The following is a 24223-nucleotide window of genomic DNA, read 5'->3' as shown; positions in this document are numbered from 1 at the left end:
AATGTGTTGCAAATACAGTTTTATCATGTCTTTAGATTTTGTTTATGATCTGGCTTTTTTTTCTCAGAAATGAAGATTTCAAGTTCCTCTTTTCTGCTTTCTCATCCTTTCCTATGAATACTGACAAGGTAGACGCAATCATACAGATATCACAAAGATCAGACGTTCAAGTTTCCTGCGCACAGTGGGCTTGTTCTAAGACTATTTAAGATCTTAGATGATCTGTGGAGGCCACACACTGTGTAAAAAATGTAATATCTGCTGATGAGCTGACCTTTATTTCACATCTCCTCTGCAACAGACGGTGAGCATAGCTGGAAATCGTTGACTTTTCTGAAAGAATTAACACACCTGCCACAACACATTTAGCACTGACTGTCAAACTCAGTGTGCTTTGTGGTCATACATTGTGTGTTATTTATATCCTACATCAAAATGTGAAGCAATTCGCCTTTGTTAATGGTGCAAAACATTTTTTTTTTTTTTTTTACTTCGAAGGCACATTTCCAAAACATCTCCCAGCTCCGGCCCTTCAAAAAAGCAACAAACTGTCAAGCTGAAGGAAAAAAGAATGTGTTTGCTGCTTGAGTATCTAAATATAAAAGCGAAGAGCACAGAATGTTCTGGATCTGCAATAGGGGAGTATTGGGGGGTTTCATCCAGCATCAACCTCAGTACATTGGGACACATTATGTGAGGTAACATTCTCAAACAGGAGAAGTGAAAAGTACACACCTCAGCTTTATTCAGCTGCATGACAAATCTGATAGTATCAAGGGACTTTATCTGTTGATGTAGTGGTCATCCAAAAAGGTCTGCCTACATGTCGCAATATTTCAAATAACTTAAATACACAAAGAGCAGATGTTTTTTACATTCTGAGAACCTTTGCAGGTTTTGTGCAAATGCACATAATGGACAACAGTGAACAAATCCAAAGTCTAAAACCCTTTAAGTGTCTTTTAGGACATCATGACACAAGGAAAATTAAGCTTCATCAATGCCAAGCATTAACTTGAATGAGGCTCAAATGCTGACAGGTGAAAAGGCTTATGGTTTTAAAACACTGTTGCATTAATCTGTACAGGCTTCTGATTTACAACAAACACAGAAATATTACAACTAAACAGTCTACTAAGTGACCAAAATGTAATTACGGTAAGGTACAGATATTAGGAATTAGGAAACTTCTCAGCCTGATACAGCCAGTTTTAACCTGTTTTTACACTTACATTATAGAAATGTAATTGGTTTGACCAATATCTTTTACCAACATTCACAATATTCTACTTAATTGGTTATCAGATACAGTTACATAAATACACTACCATGTGAAATATTATTACAATTTAAAATAACTGTTTTCTATTTATATATATTTTAAAATGTAATTTATTCCTGTGATCAAAGCTGAATTTTCAGCATCATTACTCCAGACTTCAGTGTCACATGATCCTTCAGAAATCATTCAAGAAACTGCTCAAGAAACATTTCTTATTATTATCAATGTTGAAAGCCGTAAACAGAGTAGTTTATTTTTTCAGGATTATTAGTTAAATAGAAAGTTCAAAAGAACAGCATTTATTGAAATAGAAATATATGTCTTTGCTCTCACTTTTTATCAATTTAATGCAACATAAAAAAAGTATTCAAAAATTAAAGTATTAATTTCTTAGTCAAGAAAGTCAAGACTTTGCTTAGTCAAGTTGTATACTCGTTTTTTTATACAACAATCAAGAAATATTTAGTATGCTCAATAGTGGCAAACAAAAGTAAGGAAAGATTATAAAAATTAATTTCAGAAATGAAAATAGATTAAAAATTTTGCATCAAAAGAATTAACAATAACAAAAACATGTTTTATTGTTGTAGTCTAACGAGAATTTATTTATTATTGTGACAAACGGAAAAACAGCTATAAAGAATCGGTTCAGCATAAGGCTTACTGGACACAACAATGATCAGTATATGTCATGAAAAATTGAATTATATTGGTCTGCATATAGTTATCAAGCCCTGCTTCAGAGAGTCTCAGTTCATGCTAAATGCACTGTGAATTACCAACCCAGGATAAAGTATGAAAAGTGTGAAAAACTGAACTTGGGCTTATGTTACTCAGTGTTTCCCAACCCTGTTCATGGAGGCACACCAACAAGTGCACTTTTCAACCTCTTTTTAATTAAACACACCAGGCCACTAGTAGAGACTCCAAGAGCTCGAATGGATGAGTCAGATAAAAGACACATCCAAAATGTGCAGTGTTGGTGTGCGTCCAGGATCACTGATGGGAAACACTGCGTTAGCTCAATGTAGAACTTTGGCTTCACCATTTCCATTGTGAAAAGCACAATTTTGGCCACATGATCAAACACTGTTAACACGGTTTATATTTGTTCTCGGTTTACCCCGCCTATACAGATCAAACATAAATAATCTTTGGCCAAGTGTATGAATTGACTTCAGGAGAGAAAGTGAGAGAAGCAGAAGGAAAATACTCACTCATTTCTCTCCAGGATGACGACATGTTCTTTTCCTTGAGCTTGGATCATGTATGACACCTTAAATAAAAGGAAAAATGACAGAAACGGTCAAATCATTATATATAAGAGTATAAGAGTATACAAAAAGGGTCAAAATTCTTTTTCTTGCTTTTTTTAATGAATGAACCTAATAAGTGAAGGGCATTTTTGTGAGCACACTGACCTAATTCACTAATAAAGCATAACACATCCAGCCCTGCTTCCCTTACTAGTTCATGTGGTCTCTTTCCCGTCAGTGCTGACTTCTTTTAGGCTTAGTAAATTTGTGATGAAACCAAACAAATACTTTCATTTAGTCTGTATTTCTGAGAAAGCACTGCACCAATAAACCAATAAACCCCTTGTTAAATTCTGAGTAAAAATACACATGCAGGAAATGAATCAGGTCAGAGAGAGACAACAACAGACATGCTGGAATGAACTAGGACTTCACTGCCTTTTATTGCACAGTTAGAAAAACATTTCTCCAAATGCAGCGACATTTGAATAATGTTGGCACAAATTTGAGAAGAGAAAAGCTCTTACATAACAGTAAACCCGCATGTAAGATCAGTAGAAACTGAAGGTGCCCCATATGGCAAAACCTGATCTGAATGTGACTTATACTAGCTTAAAAACAAAATACACACACACACAACAACCAGTGATGTGAAGCACAGTTGCAAAGATTGGTAAAGATTTAAAATGACAATTAATTCATATGTCATTTAATGATTCATGTTCGAAATATGCCTGATAAGATTTTTTTGGCATATGAAGTATATATGGACTCAGATAAGCTTAGTTAAGTTGATTCAGCTTAAAGGGAACCCCCGGGTATTAAGACTTGTATGGCTTAATATAACGTAAATGATGTCTCTTACTGAAATATGTAGTAGAAAACCCATGAAAGATTTAGGTTATTTAAAAAAAATAAAAACATAATTGTATACATATTTTGGTCTATGGGGGGCGCCATTATTTTGATGACATTAAAGGGGTCATATGATGCTGCTAAAAAGAACATTATTTCTTTTTACGCGTTGCGTTGCATTGCATCGCGCCGCGTAAACATAAAATTCTGTCTGCATTTGTGATCAGAGAAATGACGAACAACAAGTGCTACTCTACACTGCTCAAAACTCGCGTTTGAATCATCAGTGGCAAATCCTTTAAATGAAAACGTACTTACAGGCTGTGAGTCAGAACAGCCAGCATTGTAGTCTACTCTCCCAGGATCAGTAAACAGTCCTCCATAAAATGTACTGCACACATCTGGATATTTGGGTTAAACTGTTCTGGAACAGTTTTGTAATAAATACAACTTAACCACTGATTTGTAGTCGTGTCCTCTTTTGGAAGACCAAACAAAGTAGTTTCGCTTTCACAACGAAAAACACAGCGGCCTAGCGTGAGGGGAAGCCCCGGCTTAGCATGCGCTGAGGCCGGGATAGAGCGAGCTGAGGCGGAGGGGCCGAGAACGGCACGCCCAGAGGATCCTCACAGTGTGGTGAGACTGCTGTTTTCAAGAAGTGGTGGCTATACCAAACTGGTGGGTGTGACTTAGATTTGTCTTTGAACTCAATTTTACACCTGCCCAAACATGCCAACATGTTATCTGACATTTACTGCAAGTTTAGCAGAGTTCTGACAAACACGACTCTTCCTCTTGCTCTTTGTCTCTCCTTCAACTCTATAAGATTATGGAAAGAGATATTGTGAGAAAACAGGATTTTCTTCACTCTTTTTGAGTTTCAAGAGTCACTTCATGGAAAAACCAAAACCACCACAGAAATAGTCCCAGACAGTGTTGTTATTGTTAACTAAAACTAAAACCAAAACCATTGTTGTTAAAGTGAATTAAAGCTCAAATAAAATATAATAAATAAACTTAAATTAAATTAGCAATGTTGGCTTGGCATCTAACTGAAATATAAGTTGAAGTACTAAAATGACTGAAATAAATGTAAATAAAAGCTAAATGGAAATATAAAATAAATAATAATAAAATTAAATAATAACTAAAAATGACAAAAGCATATAGCAAAATTTAGCAATATAGCAATGAAAATTTATGAAAATATAAAAATAAAAGCAAATTCAAAATGCTAATAAAACTATAATAGTATATAAGTAGAGTTAAAAAAAAATGTATATACTGTATTGTATATACTAAAATGGCACTGACAAAAGTCATAAAAACTATCAAACTTTAAAAAGCATCATGGAGTGAATAATAAATTTGTCTGTTTGCATAAAGCTATCATATGGCTTCAAAAAGACTCCTTCTTTGTGCTTTTCTTCCCCTCCTTTTTAGTTTTTTTCTGGAAAACCGGTTGGACATTCTGCCTAAGATTTCATTTTGCGTTTCACAGAATAATAATAAGAAGAAGAAAATAATGATGTATATACCAACTTAATAATAATAGCTTAATAAGATTATAAGGTGAATTCATCGAGCAAACTTTGAGTAGCCGACTGTTTCTCAATGACACAGAGGTGAGAGGAGTGTTGTGTGTTTGTTTGTGCCATGCGTCTCTGAGCGTGGTCCTGGCAGAAGCAGACTTTTAATAACTACGCCCACGCTGCTGGGCATGTGTGCCGGCCAGATGGTTCCTGTGGCATTATCTTTGAAGCACCGCTGGAGTAGACAGGAGCAGATACAAAACCATTCACAAAAAATAGAAAAAGAGAGGACGCAGAGAGAATGAGAGGGACATGCTAAAGATCCTATCCACACAGTTAATGGCCAGTGAGAGGGAGCTCATGAAAAGATACAATAACAAAATTAATTTGACTTTTTTTAATGGAAAAAATGACAGATTTCTGCAGACTTGAAAACAGTTTCAGTTATCTTTTCCTGGACTATTATGTTAAATACAACTGCCCCTTCTGGTAACACTTTATAATAACTTTCATTAATAAATCATTAACAGACATTAATGGATCATTAGATAACATATATTCAAAGAGTTAGAAGCGTGAGATAATGTGCTTGTTAATGTTTGTTAAAAAACTTATTAGACATTAGATAATGTTCAAACAAATCATTATTTCATGTAAGTTAAAATGCTCACAAATGTCATTAAACTTTCAATTCCATATGATCAAGCACTTATAGAAAATCTACACATGATTTTAACAGATGTTATAAAATGATTAAAACACTTTAGCTGCTATTAAGGTGTGATATGGGTAAGGTTAGGGACAGGTTTGGTGTCATTTTTTACAGTGTAGGGACGGGTTTGGTAGCATGGGTAGGTTTAAAGGTTGGTTAAAGGGTCAACAGTGTACAGGGGTCAATTTGATTACTATAAGGGAACACGGTTCAATCTGATATTATATTGTTTTGATAAATGAACAAGTATTTTCTTTTTTAAAAAATGATTTGTTTTCCCCTGTTTATTTATGATTCAAGGAATATCCTGTTTAATTATATACTGAAGAGTAGTATACTAATGTGAGTGTTGAGGAAAAAAAAATTTTTTTTTGCACCAAAATTACAATCTGTTATGTTTTTAGCAAGCATTTAGCTAAACTTAACGAGCCACCCTTTACACAAACCTTGTTACATTAGCTAAAAGTCCAATGACCATAAAGATACTAAATGATTAGTAATCGTTTATAAACATTTACAAATGATGAATAGTTTCAACTTTAGATTGGCTACTGCAAAAACATGAACAAATGATTATTAAAGATGTGTGAATAGGGTAAATTCAGGTCTTTCGGGACACTTTTTGCCATTGAGATGACTGTTAATAAAGGTATTAATGTTTAGTAAACATTTATAAACATTTACAAATGACGAATAGTTTCCACTTTAGATTGGGTACTGCAAAAACATGAACAAATAATTCATAAATTATTTGTTAAGGTGTGTAAATAGAGGTCTACACAACAAACAAAGACCAACAAATGAAGATCATATGAACTGAAAGTTTACTGACATTAGTAAGCATTTCAGTTCACATTAATAATCTTATGTTAATCATTAGGTAATGTTTAGTAAGTTCATTAGTAAACATTAACAAGAGCATTATCTCATATTTCTAGTTATGTGAATATACTGTATATTAACTAAAGATCTGTTAAGCATTATATAATGTTTGTTAATGATTTATGAATTGAAGTTATTATAAACTGTTACCCTCTTTAAGATAAAAAGGAAAATCGTTCAGAAATCTAATTTGAAATGCATGTGGCAAGTTTCAGAAATGCATTCCTTGAAATAAAGTTGTTTTCTTTTGTCTCAAAAAAAAAAAAGTAATGTGAGCATATTTTCCTTACACTTTGAATCTTAATTATTATTTTCAAAAACATTTTTAAATACATTTAAGGTAAAAAGTAATATCTAAATTATTAATAATAATTAATAATGACATTTGGACAGTTTTACCTCACTGACATTTTTGACTTTATACAGGAAAAAAACTACTTTTTTTTTTATTCAGAGATCATAAACACAATCATTATAGAATATGTGTATTTAAGCAATTTTATGTAAGAATTACATTTTTTTTTTTCTTTTTTTCCCAATAATTTGATAGAACAACATTTATCTACATTTGAAACCCAAACTTCTGCTCAGAAATGTCAAGTACTTAATTTTACCTGATTTTACTTTCATTTATTTGATTTTCCAAATGCTGAACGCTTGTGATTAAAAGGCAAATGTGTGTGTGTGTGTGTGTGTGTGTGTGAGAGAGAGAGAGAGAGAGAGAGAGAGAGAGAGAGAGAGAGTTTGTTTGTTTGTTTACCTTATCTGCACTGCCCTGGTTTCTCCTCAGTCTGCTGATGTGTCTCGGTACCGTCACCTCATATGAGGAGAGCCGAGACGTCTGCTGGGTAACTGAGCCTATGAACAGAGACAGTCCCGTCACAACACTGTCTACACATCACCACCAATACAAACACAATGAATTATACAAGCTATGCAGGAAAACAGTGAGACTTCAATATCTTGCACTGGATTTACAGGCAACTGTCATTCATTTCTCCATCTACTTTCCTCTATTATTCCTCACTGCAACAAAAAATGTTTATATATGACTGCTATTGTGATCATGGGTAATTAGATTGTATGCAATTGACTGGTCAGCAAATAAGTGGCAAGTGTTTCCTGTAGGTGGAAATAGTGCTGCGCTGGCAAGGGTATCATGGAGAAGAGAGAAAGACCTCAGGAAGGAGAGGCATCCCACCCGCTCCTGAGTCATCAGACAACAAGTTGGATGAGACTTCCTGTGCTGTTTTCCCGAAAAGGATGAAGGGCAGATAAGACAGAACAATTCATAATGCTTACTTCCTTGTTCTCTTTACTGAAAAGTCACACAAAATTCTCAGATTTATCTCGACGTCCTTCAATAATTCACATAATTCTCAGCTCAAAACATGCCCTCAAATGCTTAATGCTAAACCTTAAATGCTAAAATAAGTGTGTGTAAGTAAGCAGTCATTTAGGAGACACTTTTAACTCAACTTGCAGGGCTTTATGTAGCCAGTGTTGACAGAACTGTCACATGCTCCATCAGACCAGAGCTGCACTGTCACCACATCTTCATTTATCATGCATGTGTGCCATGGAAACTTACAAAAAAATATATTTATATCTGTCATGAAGTTACATTATAATAGGTGTATAGTTGCCAGTTATTAACACACAGCAAATTAATACACACACATTTAAATAAACTTTAAAAGGTAACATCTAACTGAACTGTTTTTTTATGAGTCTAAAATATTCATCAATGAATCAACCTAAATATATTACTATATACTAAAAAAAATTTTTTTTATGGGTTAAATCAGGTAGAAACAGATTATGGTAACAATTGCAGGCTACCATTTTTTGTTTGTTTTCAAGAAAATTAAACATTCAATGAAAAAAGAAAAAGAAAAATATTATTTTTAACACGTTGCTATGAATAATCATTTGATTTATTTATTTGTTATGGAGTTTGTCGCAGCTCGCGGATCCGGATGTGCTTGTATAGCAGAAAATCGTGCTGTTTCAGTTCTCGGTTCGAAATCTTTTGGATTAGGCCAGGGGTGCCCAAACTCGGTCCCGGAGGGCCGGTGTCCTGCAGAGTTTAGCTCCAACCCTAATCAAACACACCTGAACCAGCTAATCAAGCTCTTACTAGGCATACTAGAAACTTCCAGGCAGGTGTGCTGAGGCAGGTTGGAGCAAAACTCTACAGGACATCGGCCCTCCAGGAACGAGTTTGGACACCCCTGGATTAGGCGATTTGCTAATCAAACACACCTGAACCAGTTAATTAAGCTCTTACATGTAATTATGGTCTTATTAGGTATACTAGAAACTTCCAGGCAAGTTGGAGCTAAACTCTGCAGGATGCCGGCCCTCCAGGAACGAGTTTGGTGACCCCTGCTTTAGGCAATCACTGTATCTGAAACTGCCATTATTTGATAATCATATTCATTATGCTGTATTGTGGAATCAAGGCAACTCCAGCATGGACTCAACCGCACAGATATCGGAGGAAAACTTAGAGACGATTTTGAAGGGTGAGGGACTTGTGGTGCTACTACTTATAAAGTGCTAGTAGCAATGACACCGTTTAGTTTTAAGAAATACATGTTAAGACGGCTTGCCATATTGGTGTCTACATGCCAATACAGCGGTTTTCAATCCTGGTCCTGGGGACCCATTGCGCTGCACATTTTGTGTGTCTCCCTTATTTAACACACCTGATTCAGATCATCAGCTCATTAGGAGAGACTCCATGAACTGAGTGTGTCAGATAAGGCCAAGGGAGACATACAAAAATGTGCGGAGCAGTGGGTCCCCAGGTCCAGGATGGAAAGCAACAATGCCAGTATATGTCAAGTACACATTAATGGCTCAAATCAAAGCGTCGACACTAATAAGTGTTGTGGACATTAGGAGACTCGCAATGGAGTCCGGACGCTGGACTCGCGATTTCTCTCACCTTCACTGCAGTCGATGAACGCGTGGAGCATCAGCCACATAAAGGCGCTTTTCGCGAGACGACAACGAACTGCATTCACCATGTCTGTGAAGTATCCGTAATTAACTGCCGTCCCGAAATAACGTCAAATGTTGCCCTCTCTTCCTTATCCAGGCGTTGTCCTCCAAGCAATGGCAATGAGCCCTCTCCACATAACGCTCCTGTGGAGAACAAAATAGACTCCGCTGTTTCAGCTACCTGGTCATTTTGTTTCACTTTATCCTTCGGTAATAAGTTTGTATGAAGTTCGCCGCAGCTCGCGGATCCCGATGTGTTTGTATATCAGAAATGGGTGCTGTTTCAGTTCTCGTTTCGAAATCTTTGGATTATTCGCTCGGACTCGCGTCGCCAATGAGCCCCGTCTGTAGAGGACGAAACCGAGCATGCGTCAACAAACGGGACGGTTTTAACCTTCATCTCGGCCTGCTATAACAACACAAACCAGCAGAACACGAATCCATATATAAGTTTAACTACTTTCGGCCGCTAGCATAAGTAGGTACTAAGGAAAGGAAAAAGAAAAACGTATTTGAAGTAGTACGCTAGTTTGTTATTGTTGCTTTTTAAATTAGGGATAGTCTAAAAACTACACGCATTTACCTCTTGTTCTGACCAAACTAAACTGCGACGTTTCCCCATTTTAAAACAACTGTTGTTTATTTATAGTTGAGTCAGGATAATGTATTCGTTGTCACCAAAGAATAAAAAAAAACTCTAAAATATCAAGGAACAAACCGAAACTACAAATAATATACTTTGACTCGGCCCCCCCAGGTAAGTCTCGCGTGTTATCGCGAGAGTTCCAACAACTGATGCTTTGAGACACTTTCAGTATATTTATCGTCTCTTTCATGACGGGAGGTGTGAGGTTGGTATAAATGTAGATAAAAAAAATTAGATTTGAATAACAATGCTTAATTACCTTGGGTGACTTTACTTGTTTTACGGTATGTTTATGCTGCTTCGCTAACTTTTAAGTGTTAAACACAAGGCTACTTTCATTTCTTCATAGATCATTATGAAACCATAGCGCGGTCAAGCCAATCCGCAATAATGGACGTGTTTTGAAAGCCTGTAGTTCCAGATAGGTTTGTAATTCCAGTTATATCCCAGATATAACATCTAACAGCAGAGATTTTGCAGTTCAGCGCATTTGTTTGTGATTTCTTTACATAGATGGATTCATAAGGAAATGTTTTATATATATATATATATATATATGTGTATATAATGTTATACGCGTGGAGCATCAGCCACATAAAGGCGCTTTTCGCGAGACGACAACGAACTGCATTCACCATGTCTGTGAAGTATCCGTAATTAACTGCCGTCCCGAAATAACGTCAAATGTTGCCCTCTCTTCCTTATCCAGGCGTTGTCCTCCAAGCAATGGCAATGAGCCCTCTCCACATAACGCTCCTGTGGAGAACAAAATAGACTCCGCTGTTTCAGCTACCTGGTCATTTTGTTTCACTTTATCCTTCGGTAATAAGTTTGTATGAAGTTCGCCGCAGCTCGCGGATCCCGATGTGTTTGTATATCAGAAATGGGTGCTGTTTCAGTTCTCGTTTCGAAATCTTTGGATTATTCGCTCGGACTCGCGTCGCCAATGAGCCCCGTCTGTAGAGGACGAAACCGAGCATGCGTCAACAAACGGGACGGTTTTAACCTTCATCTCGGCCTGCTATAACAACACAAACCAGCAGAACACGAATCCATATATAAGTTTAACTACTTTCGGCCGCTAGCATAAGTAGGTACTAAGGAAAGGAAAAAGAAAAACGTATTTGAAGTAGTACGCTAGTTTGTTATTGTTGCTTTTTAAATTAGGGATAGTCTAAAAACTACACGCATTTACCTCTTGTTCTGACCAAACTAAACTGCGACGTTTCCCCCTTTTAAAACAACTGTTGTTTATTTATAGTTGAGTCAGGATAATGTATTCGTTGTCACCAAAGAATAAAAAAAACCTCTAAAATATCAAGGAACAAAACGAAACTACAAATAATATACTTTGACTCGGCCCCCCCAGGTAAGTCTCGCGTGTTATCGCGATAGTTCCAACAACTGATGCTTTGAGACACTTTCAGTATATTTATTTGTCGTCTCTTTCATGACGGGAGGTGTGAGGTTGGTATAAATGTAGATAAAAAAATATTAGATTTGAATAACAATGCTTAATTAACTTTGGTGACTTTACTTGTTTTACGGTATGTTTATGCTGCTTCGCTAACTTTTAAGTGTTAAACACCAGGCTACTTTCAAAAGTGATCAAGTGCATCCACTACAAATGTCTAAATTCATATAAGTTTGGTTTAAGTTCTGCGTAATGACTTTATGTAATTTCAGTCCTTATCTCCATATGAGAGTGGAATATTTAATGTAAATGTATATATCGACATGAAAACAGAGCTTAAAATCATTGTTTTTACTTAATTTTCTCACTCCAGGAAAAAGAGTTTGTACGCATGGGTCAGAGTTTGCGTGCAGGTCCGCAAATTTTCCCGTCAAGTTTGTTTTTATAAATCCCACCTTTTGCGCAGGAAGTGGTGTACGCCTCTTTCAGGGCTGGTTTTGTGCATACGCAACGGTTATAAATGAGGCCCCTGGTCCTTTTACTGTGTATTAAGCCCTTCTGAAATGCTGAAACAATGTAAATACAGCCTGAAACCAGCAGCGCATGTGTTATTTGCAGGCAACTCATCAAACTAAATGCTTGATGGTATACCAATTTAAAAAAAGATGTGAATATTAGTATTGTAATTTTACAGTAAAAAATATATTTGTAATGTTTTTTTGTACAGTACAGTAGCATTTTTACAATATTTTTGTTGAATATATTTAATAATATTCACAATAAAATCATAATTTAATATTTTATAGTCGTATTGAATTGGTCAAAAACAATAGGAAAGTGGTATATGAAAGCTTGAGTGGAAAGAGATTTTTATTTATTTATTTTTTTTTTTTTATAAAACTGTTTACTTCATTTAAGTTGTTTTTTTGTAAAGAGTTATCCCAATTTTTTGCCCAAATCATTCAGCCCTAAAAGGATTTTGCACAAAAAAAAAAAAAAAGTAAACGTTTTTTTCAAAGTAAAAAAAAATAAATAAAAATAAAGTCTTTATTCTGTAAGTAAATGTATTTATTTTTATAAGAAAAAAAAATTATTTGCAAATGCACTCTCCAACAAAATCACTTGAATCATTCTAGAATGACTAATTATTTCCAAATGAGCTTTCCAAGCCATCTGCCATCTGGTGTAAATATTTTTTCATATCGCAATATATATTGCAGAAAAAAATTAAATATTGCCGGATCAGTTTTTTTCCCATATCAAACCCTGATTTGCTATGTGGTTGCCATTCTCTACTTTTAAAGGGGTCATGAACTGAGCAGGGTTAAACAGGCGTAGAAGCAGGCGTTGATGAGCTTCTGCGGAGGCGGGGTTTAGCCACACTATTACGTCATAAAGTGGCACATTCAACCTGTCGTTTTTAAACTAACGATAACGTTTTGAGTTTGAAACTTACAGGGTGTTTTTATAGTGCAATGACCTCTTATGTCAAAAGATCAAAGGAATTTTGATTTGTCAGTTCATGACCCCTTTACGTTTATAACAAGCCAACACGTTTGTTTTTTTTGTTTTTTTGTTGTTGTTCCACCAGGAGGCTCTCTGAAGACAACGGCAGAAGCAGATTCTGAATCCCTTCAAGCTCAGTGGTGGGACTGCGAGTCCCCACTTCCTCTTCGCGCACCTGACATACTACCCCTCATTGATGCTGGAATGAAATATCGCCGAAATCCGTCGTTCCCTATGTTACAACCTGTTGACTTCCCTTGTCACGTTATCTGCCAAAGACTTTTCCTCACATTCATCTCCAGCAACGGTAACACAGACACCAGCGATGAGCACCGCCTGTGGCTGCTGCTGAGCAGCAATGATGCCACTCCTCATCCCAGTCTTCCTATAGCAGTATCAGTTGATACATACAACACAATCCCATGGGCTGCACACAGGCTGATTAAGGAGTGCATGCCTTCGTCATCCATACACGTTCAAACATGTGGCATTCTTGGAGTGCAGCACAATGGGAGAATTCCAGGGAAAACAGACGGGATCTGCTTCAACATGCTTGTGTTGTTGGAAAATTTAGAGGATGGGGCTGAAATCAGCAGCCCACCACCATTGGAGGGTGATGCTTACAGATGGCATGAAGTGACCAATCAGAGTCTGAGGGCAAAGATAATACAGAGGATTAAAGAAGGATCCGTTCTGCCTGTTCAGAGTCTATAGTTGTGCTCTGTCACCCTAGCAGAGGATCAGGACATTACAAAGGCCAGAACTGAACCTGCATCTTCCACTTGAGCACCAAGGCGCAGGGTGTCTAAAGCATGTTCAGTGGCCATACACAGTTTTCAGATGTGTGCTTCACTCATCTTTCCCTCTTTGGTGTCTGCTCTTTGTTTCGGTGAAATGTAACCAAATATGAATTCTGATATACATCCACTATACAGTCGCAATTATAATAGATTTAAAAAAACAAACAAAAAAAAAAAAAGCAGTTCTAGTTCTAAAATTGTAGCCCTTTGTGAAAAGGAAGTGTGCTTAATTGTATTGATTGCACACTTGTAGTGTACTTCAAATATTAAAAGTATATTTTTAAAAACTACTTGCAGGTATAATATTAATGAAATAAGGACACGTAAGTGTACTTAGACACTTATTTTGATGTGTTGACTAACATACTAAAACGTAAAGTATTTATAATTTTAAGTGTAGTGTGTTAATTATTATATTTAAAGTTAATATATTCTAAATGTACTAATTGCAACATTACAAATGTGTAATTATGAGTACATTTAAATACATGATGACATTAAAAAGAATTTCGTAAGTACACTCTCAAAAAAAAAGGTACAAAAAATATGTTTAAAGTATAATACCGCTTCATTAAAATGTAAATGACATGCAATAAAGTGTCCGAAAACATTGTTTAGTTCACACTTAAGTATATTATTATTTAGTATATTATTTCTGTAATGGGTATTCTTTTTAAAAGTATGCTGAAGTGTATTTCTTTTTCACAAGGGACTCATACTTGGGCAGGGACTATAGCTCTAGGTCAGCACTGATTTATAGCAGTTCACCTCAGTCATCTATATGAACAATTGTAAAAATCGACGCGTTTCAAAAAGGCGGGGCATAGAGGAGAAAAAATAATTAATAGTATGTGGAAAATGTTTTTTTTTTTACTTTAAACCGCATAAACACATTTCATTACACCAAATACACAAAATAATGTTCTTTTTAGCAACATCATATCACCCCTTTAAAGTTACGAAAAACTCCAGTCCACACCGAACGGTGGTTTAGTTATCTGGTTTTCTAAAGTATTGTTCCCATAAAGTTGGCAAAATGACAAAAATAGAATGTTCCCTTACCGCTCGCATAACCAAGAATGAGAACATTCAGAAATAACGTTTTCATAACTTAAAGAGAACGTTACCAAAACATTCTCAAAACATATTTTTGTTAGCTGGGTTAGAGCTGAATAACTTCCTTGGGCTCTGTCATTAGATTCAGTTTGTGTAAGCTTCTTAAAAAAATGTAATATATTTTAAATACAAAGTGAATTAAAAATAGCCTAAGTAAAGATAATTAGCCTTTCTAATTATCCTTTTAGCAGATCCATCCGTCTTGCTGTAAATTGCTAAATTTAGCCAAATGCTAAATTCTTAATACTTTATTATTTGCAATTATATCACATACATTATAGTGATCGATAAACCTGGTTATTCCAAAAGGTTTAGGTCCAGATTAATGTCATATTTGTGGCTAGTGCATAAGAGTTACAAATAAAGTCAAAATACATGTGCAATATGTTCTTATATCAATGCAAAGTAGACGTTTTCTCAAAATGACTAGAGTAAAATGTCTCAGTCTTTAAAGCTGCACCATGTAACTACACAATGTCTTCACTCAAATACACTTTGATAAACTAGTAATAATTATCTATATTGCAGAGCTGTCAAGTCAGGACAGAGTTTACAGAAAATCAGAGAAAAGTAGCTTCGGCTATGTAGCATGAAGTTGAATGTTTGGTGTTCCAACAAACTAGAAAAACTGACCATGAATCATTCAAAATGATAAATTATGGCGTTATTTATTTGTCCATCCATTCTGATTGCTTTTCTGGCCAACCAAAACAATGTTCTTTCGCAAAATGCATGCTGGTTTATTTTTTAGCCACTATAACTATGTATCTAATTAGTTACATAGTGTAGCTTTAAGGTGTGCGTGCATATGTGTCTTTGTTTCACAGAACGAGGTGTTGATGATTCAGAAAGGCAAAGGCAGTGTGTCGTGGATTATGGTATCTTCCTGCAGGTCGTATGGAAGATGGTGAAAGTATTGAAGAAGCCCTAAAGAGAGAGGTGAAAGAGGAGACGGGAATAGACCGCAAGCCAATCACATTGCTGCAGATTCAAGAAAAGGGGCAAGCTGGATCCGCTTTGCTTTTCTGGCTGAGAAAATAGGTTAGATATGTAAACGTTTCACAACTTGCTAATGTAAGTATCTAATTTGTCACACAGTTGCTTAGTGGTTCTCTCATTGCCTCTTCCATCCACCAGGGGGCCCTCTGAAGAGGCCAGAGGATGCAAACGCCGACTCGCTGCAAGCTCAGTGGTACGATCACGAATCTCTGCCTAAAAATATATCTGTAAAAGTGACATTCTCACCCTCATTGATGCTGGGATAAGATATCGCCGAATTCCCTGGTTTTCTGAGTTACAGCCTGTCGACTTTCCCTGTGACGTCGTCTGTCAAAGGCTTCTTCTCGCATTCACCTCCAACGACACTAACAATGAAAGCGGTGATGAAGAACATAGACATAATAAATATTTATTATGTCTATGATGAAGAACGCATATGGCTGTTGCTGAGCAACGTCTCCCAACTTCCTGTTGCGGCCTCAGTCGAAGCAAAAACTCACGCATTCACAGCAAAAAAGCTGGTTAAGTATTGCATGCCCTCCATTTATGAGCAGCTAAGTGTGAACACCTGTGGGATTCTGGGAGTGCAGCACAACAAGAGAATTCCCGGCCAAACCGACGGGGTCTGTTTAAACACTCTCGTGCTGTTGGAGTATAAAGAGGAAGAGGAGGAAATCAGTCTCGGCAGTCCACCAAAACCAGAGAATGCTGGTTTCAGATGGCATGAAGTGACCAATCAGAGCTTGAGGACTGAGATATTACAGAAGATTCAAGAAGGGTCCGTCCTACCCGTTCAAAGCCTATGAATGAGAACTTCTCTTGCATTCTTTACTGAAGACATTTAACACTCATGGTGCTGTGAATTATATATTATATATTGAATTATATAATCGACTATGTGACTTTCATCATTGACACCTGTTTACACCAAGGACGATAACTATAACGGTAACGATATAGTTTAAAAAAAATTAAGTAAATTCTAAATATAAAAGAATAGGGGCAAAAATAATTCAACTAATTAAGGTATCTATTTTTGGTGTTTATGAACTGTGGTGTCTATTTTTAATGTTTTAAGCAAGTGAAGAAATGTTTACATTATTAAATCACTAATATTTGCCTATGGAATTTTGATTGGTCTTTCTTGCATTCATTTGCATACTAAAATGTGATTGCTTATTTCTTTCTAACATTAATAATATTTTGTGATATAATGGAAGGTGTCACAAAAGCCATGTTATGTGTTATTCTTATACACACATAACAGAAAACAAGACACATGCCAAGAAATCAATTCTGAGGCTATTTATTTTAATAATACATGTTTCTACTCGTACTGTGAATAATCACTTCATATTATTCCAGAGCGAAAAATATTTTTTTCTTTACATTCTTAAAAATCTAAAAGTAATAACTTTTTCCAGCTCTGAAACAACTTGCCTTTTTGACTGATGTCAAGTTTTCTTTTCTTTTTTCTTTTGTTTTAACTCCTCCCATCCAACCATATGTCATAGAGAGACTACACTTCACAATTCAATTAAATCCCAATAAACAGAATCAAGTCTCCTGCTATACATTTTCCCAATGAATATCCAGTTTCACTCAGAAATTTGTCACATTATGAACTAAATTCAAATAAAACATTGCAGAATCAGTATCACGTGGACCCCAATGTTGATGGTTGTCTTAGTAAACATAGTACATGGGAACATTCATATTGTCTTAAGTTATTTTTTGTTTTACAACTTCAAAACTACCTTGTGCAGCAAAACCTTTCATAAAGCTACATTTAGTTTTTTGTGTCACGACTGCATTTGAAGGAGTTAATACCACAGAGACATTGGATGTGATGAAATCTGCATGAATATTTTAGGAGTTTATTGCTGTGTTAACAGAAATAAGCATGTATTGCGTACAGTTGTCAGACCTCTATCACAACCACACAAATCTGTGTACCTATCTGGCCCTTTGATTCAGCCATATAACATACAGAAAAATAAAACACTTGATTATTCACAGGCTTTACAAAAGTAGATTAAAGATAAATAAAATTACTTTACACACCATAATGCTGTACTTAAACAAGTCCAGTTAATATTTCAAAAAGAAAAGTTGAAGAGGGGATGTGCAATGGCTTAAAATCACACATAGTGTATGAATTCTGATCTGAGATCAGGTTTTGATTTGCATAGCTGAATGAAAAAACATTAACAGATGTAACTGACCATAATAGTCAAAGAGAACTGACCGACTCGGCCTAAAATCTCTATAAAATATAGTATATAGTAAAAAACCTTAAATATTGTGCAAGAGACAAATATTTTTTTCTATTGCTTCCATCTAAAGTGAAATGTAATCATTTAGCGAGATGTGCAGCTGTGGAGAATAAACGACTTCGTACATCACACAGTCATTGTGAAATCCTGTTGCACCAGTTTGAATTTTTTTAAATATTTTTTTTCTTGGGCAAACCTGCCATCAGACAGGTTGACTCCTCCCTGACAACATTCAACAAAAGTGACCTGTATATCTATAAATATTGCCACTTAACTCAGTTCTGTGCAAATCCATTTTCTCCCAGTGATGGAGCCATTCAACAGATGTTGGGTGCTGATCCTTTGTATTGTCTTTGGTTTCAGCATCATGGGTTCACTGCTCTTCTATGGGTAGTTTGACAAATGCTATGGCAGCCAGTTCCTTGCAGAACTCCTCCAGAACTATCACACCCTTCAGCAGGGTCACATGATCCACCCTTGCAGAGAAAACAGACCCATTTATAAAGATATTGTACTTTAAAAAAAAAAGTCAGCCTGACATTTCCACATTATGAATACTTCTTAAAGGGATAGTTCACCCAAAAATTGTCATCACTATGTTGTAGTATTTAAGGCTGGAATACAGATTTTTGCCCCAATTTAGTCTGGACAAGTCAACGCTAGGTGCTAAAAGTCCGAGCCAGTCTGCAGATTTGTGCATGATGGGCACAGACTCTAATTCCCTTCATCTGAAGAATATCAAACGTTTAAAATTTTGAGCTGATTTTAGAACACATTGTTTGCATTTGTCAGGTGTCTCCTAGCAACACGAGGCATGTTTCTGCATGAGTTTGTTGTGAAAGTCTTACATTGTCTCCTCCTCCAGTCCCATCAGCTGTCTCCTGATCATCATCAGTTTGTCTGTCGCATTGTGGATGTGTTGGATCCTTTGCATTAACTCCCCGATCACCTACAGGAAATCACAATGCTCATGTTTTCTAGATAAATGAGGCTGACAAGGCTGCTGGTCCAAAAGTCTGTAGCTGATACATCAGGCAACAAGCTTTCATTCACAACAACATAAGCATTTTGCTCACATACAGGCAGCTTTTTGCACGGTTCTCACCCTGACTAGAGTGGAGAAGAGGGATCGCGCCCCAGGGCTCAGGCTGATGTATGGGTCCAGCAGGTATTCGTGCAGGTGAGGGTGAGGAAACACAGCCAGTCTGGACAGAACTGACGTCACCTGCAGATTCAGCTCATACGGCTGGCAGAGGGAAACAAATTGAGAAAAACTGTGAAAAAAAATGGAATAAATATAAAGAAAATAATTGTTTAAACTGAATTAAAATATATATATATATATTTTTTTTTATGAACGCATTTCAGCCATCTATCCTGACAAAAAGTCATAATTTTGTGCATGTTTTACTAGGCTGCATGGGTCTGTGTACTTTTGAGTCCATTAATTTTTAGTTTTTTAACCCAGAAATTAAATACGGAAAATGCGGTTTCTTCTTTAATGGTTCAAACACTGATGAATAGAAGGACGTGGTGTGTAGCCAAGTATGGTGTCCCATACTCGGAATTTGTGCTCTGGACTTAACCATCCAAGTGCGCGCACACACACACACACACACTTCATTTTTTTCGTCATGGTTAAAAAAGGAAAAACGAATGGATGCAAAAGTACATGCGTTGAAAATAAAAGTCAAGATAAAATGAAAATATTTTGGTCTACTACTCTACCTGCTCTAGTATGCGTGCAATCCTGTCGAACAGGATTTGTAAGAAGTGACCTTCATAGAAGTCTGTAGCTGGGTTGGTTTCAGTGGTTTTGGCAGAATCTGGCCAGTTCCAGTCCAAGTGCGCACACACACACACACACACACACACACACACACACTGTGAATAGAATAAGCAGACACAAACTAAATTTCATTATTCAAAATTCGTATTTCATTAAAAATCGTAAAAATTATATAAAGCTTATTTTTTAATGTGTATGAATGCTAAATGTTTAGCGTCTCTATACAGACCTAGGCCTATTGCTTTATGAAAATCTTTGGCTCAATATTTTTATGATCTTTATAATTTTATAACACGCCATAAAAGCATGAATGAAATACTTATTACATATTTCTTTGCAATTAATTGTATCCAGGGCTGGTTCTAGTGCTAGAGGGAACTAAACAAAAGCAAGAGCATGTCAGATGAAGCTGTAAAAATAGGATACTGGCAAAACATATATTCCAAATGCTCCAGTGTTTTGTTTTTTTTTTTACTCTGGAGAGCTTCAAAGGTTTCTATTTTCAACATGTTTTCTAGCATTGATCAATCACTGACATTTCTGTTGATTTCTTGAATGCAATGTCCAAGCATTTAAGTTAGAATCCACTCACTGCTCAAAATGCCAGTTTTGTGCAGTGCTGCATGTGCGGGAGTCTCTCTCATTATAACAAACAAAGTATAATGAAGTAAATAAGAGATTCATTGATTATAACAGAACTTTTGTGAGATGGCAATAAACTGAAATGAGTGATGCTTTTTTAGTGATTATAAGGGAAGCGCACTTTGCGCGCTTTCTTGGCTATAATCCATTCAGAATTTTAATACGTTTTGTTTTTCATGATGCTGAGACTTATATGCTGCAAAGTTTTGGGAGTGACATCTGCATATGAATGCGGTATTTAGCCTATATGCGGATGTCTCATTGCAATGATAGTGATAACCATAACAATGGACTGGGCAAAAAAATGTCCAAATAAATGTACATTAAGGCTAGAGCACACCTCGCTAATTTCAGAAGCACCCTCAGTGATTTGAGTCTGGAACTTGGCCTGCCTGTATCTGGAAAAATAGGAGAAATTGTAATTTTATATATTTCTTTATTATATATTTACCACATATATTAAAGCCTTGTGTGTAGCGCTCTAACACGATACTGTACGTGCTTTGAGTGACCATGCATGGTCCTCTCCGACTCCGTGACCCAGATAGCATACAAAATGATGAAAAAATTATACCCCAATATATAATTTCATGACAACAAAGTTCCCCGGATTCTGCAATTCTGTCTATTTTAAAATAATATTTTAAAGTAATGTATTAGGTCTCTGGACTAGAGGCTTCTCTAGCTCTCAATTGAGTGTGCAGGAGAAGCATTACTTCTAATTTGGCCAAAGAAAACTTGTAAAATCAACATTTTTTATATTAACTTGTGCATTCTGAAAATGTTTATTAAAGGTGCAAAAAGTCAAACAAAAATCTGAAAAGAAGTTAATATTTTACTTTTTCGGGCAGCAATTTGTGTGTACAGTTCTAATTTCAATTTTAGTTTTCAGCATAGAATTTAAAAATACAACAACCGTTCTTTTTTCATTTTTTTCGTCATGGTTAAAAAAGGAAAAACGAATGGATGCAAAAGTACATGCGTTGAAAATAAAAGTCAAGATAAAATGAAAATATTTTGGTCTACTACTCTACCTGCTCTAGTATGCGTGCAATCCTGTCGAACAGGATTTGTAAGAAGTGACCTTCATAGAAGTCTGTAGCTGGGTTGGTTTCAGTGGTTTTGGCAGAATCTGGCCAGTTCCAGTCCCGTGAAAGAGCAATACATTCTTTTAACTGTATAGAGAGAGAGAGAGAGAGAGAGAGAGAGAGAGAGAGAGAGGACAGTTTCAGTTTCAGAATATTTGAAAACCAAACTTGAAAAAAAAAAAAGAGTTTTTGCGCACAGTTGATAGTTGCTGTACATTTGGCTTGACTGATTGCATGAAGTAAAATGGCCCAGTAACACAAAACATTGGCTTTGATTTTGTTTTCAGTGTCAACTCACCAGTTTGTGTGCATCATGAACGTATGTGTCATATCCTGCTCCCTGCACCAGATGCGATGTTTTTGCCTCTTGGGGCACTAAACACAAGAAGCTAATAAAATTAAAAACAAATTAGAATCAATGTATACACTAGTAATAGGCCAACATCAAACATATCATCCATGCCAATTAACTGTATGATATTTGACCACTGAAATTATTGGCATGGGGCGATATCCATATCCACTTGGCCAAGAATGTAGCATCATTATATTATATTATATATATATATATATATTTTAATAATTTTATATATTATATATATAAACTTAAGCAGTTTATAATTTTAATTCTTTGATAAATAGAACGCTTAAAAGAATGGCATTTATTTAAATTAAAAGTCTTTCATAACATTATACATTTCTTTCACTTTTGATCAATTCAATACATCCTTGCTTAGTAAAAGTATTAAAAGTACTTATTATTAAAAATGTATAGGCTTTGGTTGAAGATCTGCTGAACTTCTTCTAATGATACCTGTTGACGATGTCTGCAACTTGTGTGTGCGCACTGGGATTATGTCTCTCTCTGACACTGGGCAGAGACAGAAGAGGCTCCTGGCTGCCGAACCCACTGTCTTCATACATGTCTGTGAAGAAGGGATCCTCTTCCAGCTCCCTGAAGGAGAAAGACAGTGAGAGATCAATGATAAGTCACTATGAGAAATAAGAGAATCTGTGTTCAGTTTCTCTGCTCACTCAGACTCTTCCAGAACATCACTCTCAACTCCATGTCTCTCGTCCACGACCCCTGAACCGGGCAGCCTGTAGGTGCGCTTCTCAAGATTACGCAGCACCAGATTGGTCAAGATGCTCTTGCTGGGCTTCTGTAGAAGCTCCTCAAAGAGACGCAAGGTTGTGATGCTGATCTGAAAAAGGGCAAAAGAAACATTGTAACACGCGGTGACGCTGCCAACCGTGAAAATGTATTAAAGGGATAATTCACCCAAAAATGAAAATTACCCCATGATTTGCTCATCCTCAAGCCATCCTAGGTGTATATGACTTTCTTCTTTCAGATGAATACAATCGGAGATATATATAAAAAAAAAATGTCCTGGCTCTTCCAAGCTTTATAATGGCAGTGAATGGCTGTTGATTCAATAGTCCAATAGAAGTCCAATAAAATGCATCCACCCATCATAAAAAAGCACTCCGCACGGCTCCAGGGGGTTAATAAAGGCCTCCTGAAGCCTTGCTGATATTCAGGAAAGTACATTGCTTGTGCAATGAATATAAAAACTCATACATGGGTATTTTTTCTTTCATTGCTTGAATTATAAGGGCATTCTAACTGCATTCTAATAGGCTTCATCGCGCAGTGAATGCTTTTGGACTCTCAAAGACGTGTTTGTTTGTTTTTTGCAAAGTAGGTGACATACTCAATAATGTCAGCTCTCCTACTACCGTCTCGGAGTCCCTCACAGTCATACATACAGCACAATAACATTATGTCAGGGGAAAGTCTATTAACTGCTTGTTACAGTTCCGAGGTCAGATTGGTCAATCTGCGTTATTTAGTTCGTAAATTATCATACATACAGAATTTTAACATTTCATTTGCATGATAAGTTTTACATAATACAAAACATTAATAATCTAAAGGGGATGGTAAGGGGGGATGGTGGTTTTACAGAGGGGATGCTTTTTGTCTTTTTTTGCCATCCTCCCTCAATTTGAGCCCTGGACATAGCGTACGCAATGGTGAGAGGTGACAAACGTAGAAGCACAGAGGAGACAGCAAAACAAAACATCGGTCATGAATTAGAAGTACAAAACGAGGATTTGAAAAAAGAAAAATGTTGGAGGATTTCAATATTAGCCAAGACACTGGTTTTCCTTTTATAAACAAAGGAAACTTTGTGTCCTTTGCTCCTGTAAACAAATCTTGGTTCTTGCGAGATTAGCATATTCTCACCGGAGCTTAAGCTACGCCTACATCATCTGCTGGACGTCACTCTCTCATGATCACGCGTATGACAGCGGAAGCTAGAGATTACTGTGTATAAAGTTTTAAAGGGGTCATATGATGCGATTTCAATTTTTCCTTTCTCTTTGGAGTGTTACAAGCTCTTGGTGCATA

At 36.2% G+C, this 24223-nt stretch overlaps 2 protein-coding genes and 2 pseudogenes across 6 annotated transcripts in view; 2 read left to right on the top strand and 2 right to left on the bottom strand.

Annotated features, from left to right (window-relative positions):
• Positions 1–9882, bottom strand: part of LOC107702867 (disintegrin and metalloproteinase domain-containing protein 9-like) — a 43838-nt gene extending 33956 nt beyond the window's left edge. Inside the window, exons 1-3 of one of the 2 annotated variants that reach the window (XM_016505299.1) lie at positions 9473–9882; positions 7280–7377; positions 2500–2558 (exon numbers count right to left, since the gene is read on the bottom strand). In XM_016505299.1, the coding sequence (XP_016360785.1) occupies positions 2500–2558; positions 7280–7377; positions 9473–9554 (239 nt within the window). In that variant the 5' untranslated portion in view covers positions 9555–9882. The remainder of the gene's footprint in view (positions 1–2499; positions 2559–7279; positions 7378–9472) is intronic. The other variant, XM_016505298.1, reaches the window with a different exon arrangement.
• A 3191-nt stretch (positions 9883–13073) lies between these two features.
• Positions 13074–14163, top strand: LOC107702810 (8-oxo-dGDP phosphatase NUDT18 pseudogene; annotated as a pseudogene).
• Positions 14164–15668: 1505 nt separating this feature from the next.
• Positions 15669–24223, top strand: part of LOC107702809 (8-oxo-dGDP phosphatase NUDT18-like) — a 21706-nt pseudogene continuing 13151 nt past the window's right edge.
• The window catches only part of LOC107702868 (protein FAM160B2-like), a 13938-nt gene continuing 7587 nt past the window's right edge, over positions 17873–24223 (bottom strand). For 3 of the 4 annotated variants that reach the window (XM_016505300.1, XM_016505302.1, XM_016505303.1), the window contains 7 exons: positions 22840–23009; positions 22619–22759; positions 22103–22193; positions 21751–21891; positions 19391–19531; positions 19134–19234; positions 17873–18761 (listed from right to left, as the gene is read on the bottom strand). In XM_016505300.1, coding sequence (XP_016360786.1) covers positions 18659–18761; positions 19134–19234; positions 19391–19531; positions 21751–21891; positions 22103–22193; positions 22619–22759; positions 22840–23009 — 888 coding nt within the window. In that variant the 3' untranslated portion in view covers positions 17873–18658. Of the gene's footprint in view, positions 18762–19133; positions 19235–19390; positions 19532–20013; positions 20112–21750; positions 21892–22102; positions 22194–22618; positions 22760–22839; positions 23010–24223 lie in introns of all 4 variants that reach the window. The other variant, XM_016505301.1, reaches the window with a different exon arrangement.

Source organism: Sinocyclocheilus anshuiensis, unplaced genomic scaffold, assembly GCF_001515605.1.
Source record: "Sinocyclocheilus anshuiensis isolate Anshui unplaced genomic scaffold, SAMN03320099.WGS_v1.1 scaffold366, whole genome shotgun sequence".
NCBI classification, from domain to species: domain Eukaryota; kingdom Metazoa; phylum Chordata; class Actinopteri; order Cypriniformes; family Cyprinidae; genus Sinocyclocheilus; species Sinocyclocheilus anshuiensis.
This window is presented reverse-complemented; position numbering and strand designations above follow the sequence as displayed.